The sequence below is a fragment of the Aspergillus thermomutatus genome, assembly GCF_002237265.1.
Source record: "Aspergillus thermomutatus strain HMR AF 39 chromosome Unknown NODE_494, whole genome shotgun sequence".
In the NCBI taxonomy this organism is placed as follows: domain Eukaryota; kingdom Fungi; phylum Ascomycota; class Eurotiomycetes; order Eurotiales; family Aspergillaceae; genus Aspergillus; species Aspergillus thermomutatus.
The window spans coordinates 431-8,151 of NW_020798544.1; the positions used below are offsets into that span (position 1 = coordinate 431).

At 52.2% G+C, this 7,721-nt stretch overlaps 4 protein-coding genes across 4 annotated transcripts; 2 read left to right on the top strand and 2 right to left on the bottom strand.

Moving 5' to 3' along the window:
- Positions 1-379: 379 nt before the first annotated feature.
- On the bottom strand, positions 380-2,405 carry CDV56_100268 (uncharacterized protein; the record flags this gene model as incomplete). Its single annotated transcript, XM_026753887.1, has 3 exons — positions 380-1,775; positions 1,825-1,960; positions 2,033-2,405. The coding sequence occupies 3 exons, from the start codon at positions 2,403-2,405 to the stop codon at positions 380-382; spliced, it is 1,905 nt and encodes a 634-aa protein (XP_026609530.1).
- Positions 2,406-3,057: 652 nt separating this feature from the next.
- Positions 3,058-4,977, bottom strand: CDV56_100735 (serine/threonine-protein phosphatase 2B catalytic subunit; the record flags this gene model as incomplete). The annotated part of the gene is made up of 5 exons (XM_026754354.1): positions 3,058-3,121; positions 3,173-4,077; positions 4,143-4,400; positions 4,454-4,785; positions 4,860-4,977. The coding sequence occupies 5 exons, from the start codon at positions 4,975-4,977 to the stop codon at positions 3,058-3,060; spliced, it is 1,677 nt and encodes a 558-aa protein (XP_026609531.1).
- Positions 4,978-5,934: 957 nt separating this feature from the next.
- CDV56_101169 (uncharacterized protein) lies at positions 5,935-6,538 on the top strand (the record flags this gene model as incomplete). The annotated part of the gene is made up of 2 exons (XM_026754788.1): positions 5,935-5,950; positions 6,015-6,538. The coding sequence occupies 2 exons, from the start codon at positions 5,935-5,937 to the stop codon at positions 6,536-6,538; spliced, it is 540 nt and encodes a 179-aa protein (XP_026609532.1).
- A 745-nt stretch (positions 6,539-7,283) lies between these two features.
- On the top strand, positions 7,284-7,601 carry CDV56_101377 (uncharacterized protein; the record flags this gene model as incomplete). The annotated part of the gene is made up of 1 exon (XM_026754996.1): positions 7,284-7,601. The coding sequence occupies one exon, from the start codon at positions 7,284-7,286 to the stop codon at positions 7,599-7,601; it is 318 nt and encodes a 105-aa protein (XP_026609533.1).
- Between the last annotated feature and the right edge of the window lie 120 nt (positions 7,602-7,721).

A 7,721-nucleotide genomic window follows, 5' to 3' on the forward strand; every position in this document is an offset into this window, starting at 1 on the left:
TCTGTCCGGGGTGATTTCCATCGGGGCGCCGTATCCCTTGTCTGGGAGTACGGTGGGTGCGAAGAGCCGGACGCCTGTGTTGCTGGTGGGCGGGAGGGAGCCGACGGCTGTGAGTGATGGGGCGATACGGCGGACGAAGCAGGTCTTTGAGTTCGTGGAGGTCCATCAGTACGCGAGGAAGGGGGATGGGATGCCGCGCAATCGGGATGAGATGATGCCCGTGATGCAGTTCTTTGCGCGGCGGTTGCGCAGTTGGCAAGGTGTACCCGAGGGGAGTGTGGAGATTACGTGAAATTTGACATGATGAGAGAAGAAAAAGAACAGTAGAAATGGTATTGTACAGTACGTTGATCTAGAGATGGGCGTCTAATAAGGTGCGTTAATCTAGCTCTTCAAGAGCCTTCCTGGCTTGGTCAATGCTTTGACGGGCAGTGTTCGCTGGCGAGTCATCTCCGACCCGTCTTCCTCCCTCCTGCGCAATTGTACGCAGATGCTGCTCTGTCTCTCTCAGAGCTGTTCGGCCATCCTCTCGGACTTCTTCCTCCCAGAAGTTTCTGGCGGCATCCCACTTCTTCTGCTGTCGCCGCAGGGAGTAGATCAACCCCACCGCGGCCATTGTGCCGGTCTCGTAGATGGAGGCAGTGGGGAGTGAGATGTATGTCAATGCGGACAGGGCGGTTGTCAGTGTCGTAGTCGATAAGCTGAAGAGCACGAGTCGTTGCGCCAAAGCCTGCAACGATGGCACAGTTGTGTCTAGAAGCTTTGCTCGGCTGTTGGTGATCTGTGTCGGCCAGGGCTCCGCTGGTTGCGCTGGCTTGGTCCGAGTCACAATACTATTTGAGTCTTCTTTCGCAGACTCGGAGGGCACATCCTCGGTTAAAATCTGGGGTGCTTCCAGCACGCCAGCCTGCTCGAATTTGCCCGCAGTCCAAATCACCTCCTTCTCCGCTCGGCAGAGATACTTCTTCTCCAGGATTTCAGACGTGATCATGCCAATGTCGTCCACACGCCAGAAAAGCTTCCACCATGCGAGGCCTTTCCACGGCTTGCTGGCGAATCCTTCTTCGAGCGAGCTCTGTAGCTCGGTGTGAGCCCTCTCCGCCCATGAAGACACAACTTGGACCAGTTGCTCGCGGACCTGGTCAGTGACTGACTCGGCCTCTTGCTCCAGAATCCTTTTGTTTTCCTCCGTAATCACTCTCGTCTCCACGGAATCTACCAACGCCTCAATCAGAGTCTTCAAGGAGGGATCCAACGCTCCTGCTTCCGTCCGCAAGGAGGACAGCCAATCCACAACCGGCTGCACACCACTCTGATTCCACCCCCGCTCGTACAGCGATGCGTTCTGCACGGATTCGCGAAATTTAGCCAAGGCTACATCAGCCTTGTCGATGTCCACAAAGCTTATGCGACCGCTAGCTGATTCGGCAGCAGCACCGGGCAGTGCGATAGCTCCGTAGACCAACCGCGCTTGTTTCCTCAGGTCCGATCGAGCGACCAAGCCACTGTATGCGAGTAGACCATCTATGCCCTGGCCACACACAATACTCCTGTGGACCGGGTACCGCACTGCATTGTGCCGGCCCGACTGCGAAATGGGTATCGTCACCGTGGGCACGAGAAATGTATCCGCGGACAGTTGGGCGGGCGAGAACTCCGTCTCCGCGCCGAGCGTAGTGATGAGGATTTCAATATTGCCCTTCTTCAAGATTGATGAGGGCACCGAGATCGTAGGTAGGAGGTCATTAGCGATCGTCTCCGATACTTCTCCGTATCTGCCAACCTGTCAGCGTCTCACCTCCATGAGGCAGCGAGGCTTAATACCGGATCAACAACCCCCGCGACATATCCGCATCGTCGGAATCTAATACATCCTCCCAAGGCGCCCGAGAGCTCAGCGGATCGGCAAGCAGCAGACGAACGAGCCTGCGAGCAGCGGTCGCGTCATTTAAACCGAGGACTGTAACCGAAGCAATCAGTCAGCCACTGTTTCAGTCTACTCAATGCCTTCCACCTATTAACAGGTACTAACCAGCTACCCGGATAAGCGGGACTTCCGACTCCAACCCGCGCAATGCAAGCTGTAATCGGCTGACATTCACCTGTTCCGGCGCGGCATCCCTGACCCGATTCAAGGCTTCATAGAGCTCCCTGAACCGTTCTGGTACGTTCCTCCGAGTATTAATCAAAGTTGATGTCGCAAGTTGACGGCGGCACACATTCGTCGAGGATATCGTGGGCGATGATGGGAGGCGTTTCTGATCTTGTCGGGGAGTGAGATTGCCGCGGGAACGCGTTATCAGGCTTCGTCTCCAGATTGAGCAGGAGGGGCAGTAGAAGATCAATCCATTGTCCGAGGGCCGCGATAGGCTCTTCGGAATCGAGCTGCGGAGTTTGGGAGGCATTGACTCGAACGCGAGTGGTATGCTGGTGAGGATTTGGAGATGGAAGAGTGGACCGAAGCAAGTATTCCGTTCCGCAAAATGGGGAATCCTGGAGTTGTCTTGGCGGGATGGCATTCGCCCTCAGAACAACATGTGTTACCACAGGACCACAGAAGATTTTTTGGTCGCCAGGGGTATATTCGTGGCTTCTCATAATGAAGATTGCCAATAAATGTTTACAGAATCGCTCTAGGTCTACCAGATATGTCCATCCCGGCCAAAGAGTGGAAAGCATTGGTTGTATAGACAATCCCAAGAACCAACATTATCCGCTACCATATACATTATAGCGCAAAGAAAATCACGGTGTATCAATTCATCAGCTCGTGTAGTCGAGGCGTCACGGACGCGTCGAGAATTCTGTGCAGAAATTACAGCTATATCCCCCTCGCCAGAGTTGCAGTCATCGCTCATCACATTCAACCAGAAGTCATGACAGGTTGAATGCAAAGGGGAGCAGTTTGAAACCCTTTTTTCCTGCGCACTCACTGGATACCGGGTGATCAAAAGCTAGGGGCCTTCGATACAAGCACCGGCAAGCATTGAGCCCCCACGAACGGACGGATACCCTGCCGGCATAAAAAAAGTACAACATGGGCGAGACCTAACCGACTCAGGCTTCCCGAGTCTCCCGGGCGGTATCTCTTTGCCGACGAGTCCTGCCAGAACCGGCCGACCTGTGCTTAATTAGGCAATGAGACTTCTTGCCAGGAGAAGGGTTGACTTACATGCTAATTCTCCGGGCGACGGTAGCCAAGCCGGTGTCATTGTCTGCCTCCTGTTGCGCACGCTCAAGGGCAGCCCGTCTTTCCTCTTCGCTTCGCTTGATAACCTCCTCATGAGACGGCGGAAGACGCTCGTTCTGCAAGTCAACCTTACGAGCATCCTCAAAGTTTGTAATGGCCTGTTTGATTCCTTCAGCGCCAAGCATCAGAGTACCGGCGGGGAGACGGCCACCAGCGGCCGTCTTGAGCTCAGTGACTCTCTCAGACTCCTCCCGCAACACCTGGAAGACACGTGAGAGACGTCCGATAGCAAGAATCTTGTTCTTGATCGCCCGCCTTTTGAATTCGCTGCTCTCCACGTCCATCGGGAGCGAAGGAGAAGGAGCGGAAGGCGACACGGATGTAGGAGTCTCGTCCTCCAGCTCCTCTTTAGAGCAGGTATTAAGGATGGCGATGAGCATATCAGTGATCTTTTCACCAACGAAAGGAAGCGACCACGTAAACACGTCCATGAAGTTTGGCAACCAGTACGGGTGAGGCGTGCAGTTGAACTGTCGGATATTCATGACGTTGTTCTCGTACTTCAAAACGGCAGCCTTGTTGTTGTAGACATCCAAGTAGTTGGGGGCACTGAAGATAGTCATCACACTTGGGAATCCAGTCGTCCGAGTCTTTCGGTACATGCGATATCCAGCGTCCTGCGCCTCATGTGCTCGAATGATCGACAACAGGTTGTTCTTTTCAAGGAAAGCGCAAGCGGCGGGGTACGAGAAGAAGTAAGAGCAGCCTCGAACACTGTTGTGAACAAAGTAATCTCCTGTCTTTTCTTGTCCGAACTCTTCAAGCGGATCAGCCCAGAGAATATCGCACATCAAACCGTGAGTCGGTGGCTCTCTGAAACGATCAATCTGTATGATCACGTTAGAGAAAGAACAAAAAGGCTCGTGGAACCTTCGAACAGCTTTGAACGTACCGACTTGATATCTTCGAGGGTGTGGAGTTCAGGACTCAGACCACCATGTATACACAGGAATTGTTTGTTCATAACCGCCGCCAGAGGCAAGGAGCAGAATGACTCAATGCAGGCCTCGTAGATACGTTCGCTGTATTTATGCTTGCATTCCAGCTTGAAGGTGAAGTAGTCCGTGAGATGTCTGCATTCATGGTTGCCTCGGAGCAGCCAAAGTGTGTTCGGGTACCAAATCTTCAGGGCCCAGAGATATAGAACGCACTAGCTGATATCAGCTTCACTGACCCTCAGTTTCCAGGGTAGTCGTCTCTCACCTCAATGCTGAAATAACCTCTGTCGACATAATCACCCAGGAAAAGATACCTCGTCTCGGACGGATCACCACCGACTTCGAAGAGTTTCATCAAATCATAGTATTGACCGTGAACGTCGCCACAGACTGTGATCGGCGCATCCATCTCTAGTAGATTAGGTTCGGATCTCAAAATCTGAGTTCCAGCATGTATAATCCATAGCGCCTGTTCTTCTGTAAGACGACCTTCCCGATAGAAATGTTGTTTGAGAAACTGGAGGTTGGGCTTCGAAGGATCTTCAGGAGACCAGAACAGGTCATCCGTTGGAGTATTTAAAGCCGGCGCTTGCACCTCTGAATCCGCAGAATTGTTAGAGACAGCGAATATTTAAATCGAGACGCAGCCGAGATTCAATATCAGGCCATACCTTTAATCACTCGTTCCAGCGTGGAGACCTGAGTGCCATCCTCCATGGTGTGTAGTGTGAAATCGATCTCCGGGACCGGCTTCTTGTCCCTCACCGCGCGCGCCAGTGCTTGATCCATCTTGCGCAGTGTGGACTAATAAATAATACGTCTTCAAAGAAGCAAGTCTGCAGAAGATCTTCGGTACGCAAATGGACGGATCAAGGGGAAGGGGGGAGGCAAGTTTGTGGTGGGGTTAAAGCGCGGCGGGATTTTACACACGAGACGAAGGCCGGATCGAGGAACTGCCTTGACGTCGGTGATCAAAGGGATCAATCGTCCGGTCGATGATGGACTTTTTCTGTAGAGAAGAATGGGCAAATGGTCGGGAAGAAAAGAGTCGATAATAATGAGGAGAGATTGTGGATATGAAACCTTAGGACTCTTAGGATACAGCCAAGTGTATTGCCTTTTCCTAAAATAGTGTAAGCTGAGGTGACCGTGGGTCGCGTGGCGGAAGAAACAGATCAAGGAAGGGACAAGACAAGATAAATCTAGAACGAAGATATAGACAGAAAAGCGATTCAGTAATTGTTCGTAGAAAATGCAAGATTATTGCGATGGGCTGAGAGAGCCAGGCAAAAGACGAGGGCAGATCTTTATGGTCACTGATCAGGCTGAGGAGGCTCTAGTATGATCTGGGTCAGGGCAATAAGTTAGACTGACTACCTTTGACTCTATTAAGCTACCTTACCTACCCTGCATCGTCGGATGACGATACAAAGTCAAGCTGGTTTTCGCTTGGATGTACGGGTTCTAATTGTTCTTGAATGGTTGCCATTGGCGGGTGCTATAATCATATACATAAGGCCAGATGTCTCATTCATCCATCATCGTCCTCGTTTGCATCAACGCAGGAGACTAAGATTCCTTGAGGCAAAAATACTAGTACTTCTACTGGATTTGTCCCTGAAGTGCGGGGATAGCCGACCGTTCGTTCTCCTTTGCCTTCCCCACGCCCAGATTCTGGCACTCTAGACTCCAACACGTCCTCGTTTCCATCTCATTCCGCTCCTGGAGAACTGAATTGCAACAGACATGTACGAATCATACCGTACGTCTCTCAATGGTCATCTTGAGAATTAGCCATTAGTAGTGCTGATGGTCCTCCCGAACAGGTCCTCACCCGCTTCTCGCCCAAGTCCCCTTGACAGTCTCCCCGTTCATCAATCTTCCTACCTCAGTCACTCTTCCCTACACCTACAAATCAGTTCCTTCGACTCTCCCTCAATCTGTTACCGTTGATCCCAGTAATCCGGACATCAAAGCCCGTTATGTGGTCTCCCCAAGCGGCGAGCATGCGGCGCACCCAGAAGAGATCCTGGCCTCGTGCAAGTCGCTGGAGGAACATCTGAACAAGACGCGAGTCGATGCTGAGAATGCGATCAAGAAATGGGAGGAAGCCTTATCCCAACGAGATCTTGCGGAGAAGAGACGTGTCGCTCCGGGTTGGCTGGACCGAGATGAGAAATTGCTCCAGCCTATCAATTCGGCGCCGGTTCAACCCTCAAAGAATCAGCCAAACCATAGCTTACTGGACAGCTCCTCCGGCAACCAAAGCTCCTCCGGGTTCCCTGCCATGGTACCTCGTGATGAGGGTGAAGAGTTGGATCGAGCTTTTGGAGGGTTGGATGTGAAATAGGCAACGGTGCTACGCCAAACAGATGGCATCAGAAACTGACCCTACACTATTCCTAGTAAGGACACATCTGTTCAATGGAGCGCATTTCAGACTTCGCCAGCGCGGACATCGCCTTTTACCAGGCAAAGTGCACCGTGTCTACCGGAAGCGGCTCATCGACTGCTGGAGCTACACGAACCGGCTCACACGAAAGATGGCCTATTCAATCCAGCGGATACTGCTATGTTACAACATCTTACACTTGCAAATTGATGTTAAAGCAGGCTTGAAGGACCACAATCCCCATTAGCCGAACTCGAGCAGCAATCACTCTCATTGCCCGCCATCGACCCTATCATCTGGGTTGAGTGAGCTGCGCTTGAGTAGGTGAATGTTGAGATTCGGTCCCAATGAGCCGGATGTACATTTTGGATGCGCATCCGGCGCTCCATATACAATCTCTTGAACGTGATACACTCCTCACATGATATTCATGATATTTCATAAATGATAAAGGCTCATACTATCATTACTCCTCGGACTCACCGTATCTCAGATTTTATCCTATCTTTTCTGTAGAAGCTCAAGTGTGAAGCCTGACGTGTCTGGGATGAGCTCGTTGCAGCTCTCCGCCGTGGCCCTAGCTCCCGCCCGGCCCCTCCAGATAACAATCACCGACCAACTTTATCTTCTGATAAATTTCCTCCAACCACACAACAAGGGTACTATACAACTGCAGGCCTTTCTACCCCTGACCTGAATAAAAATGGAGCCTCTTCGATCAGCCCCTGAGGCGTCCGCATTTGTTCTCCTGGCCGACCACCAATCGCGCACGCCAGCGTCATTCCACTCCGGCCCTCCAGTCCTTCACTACCACAGCAAGCAGTGCAAGCTGGTCATCCTCGAACGCGACCTCCTCTCCACACCAGCCCTCAATGCGATCCGCGGCCCAACTCCAACAGCAAACGGATCTAGCGACCATACTCCCACCGCGGCAAACAACAATGCCGACGCCCACGGAGAAGAAGCACAAGAAAACGAGCTCGTCGTGGACGGTGTAGACGTCTGGGTGACATCGGAGTGAGTCTACCATCATCCACACACTCCCTCTATTCCAGCTTCCATACTGAAACAACCGACAGTAAATTCCTCCTCTACGCTCCCGCCGCCGCCGCCGGTGTCTCAATCCCCTACCCCTCCATCT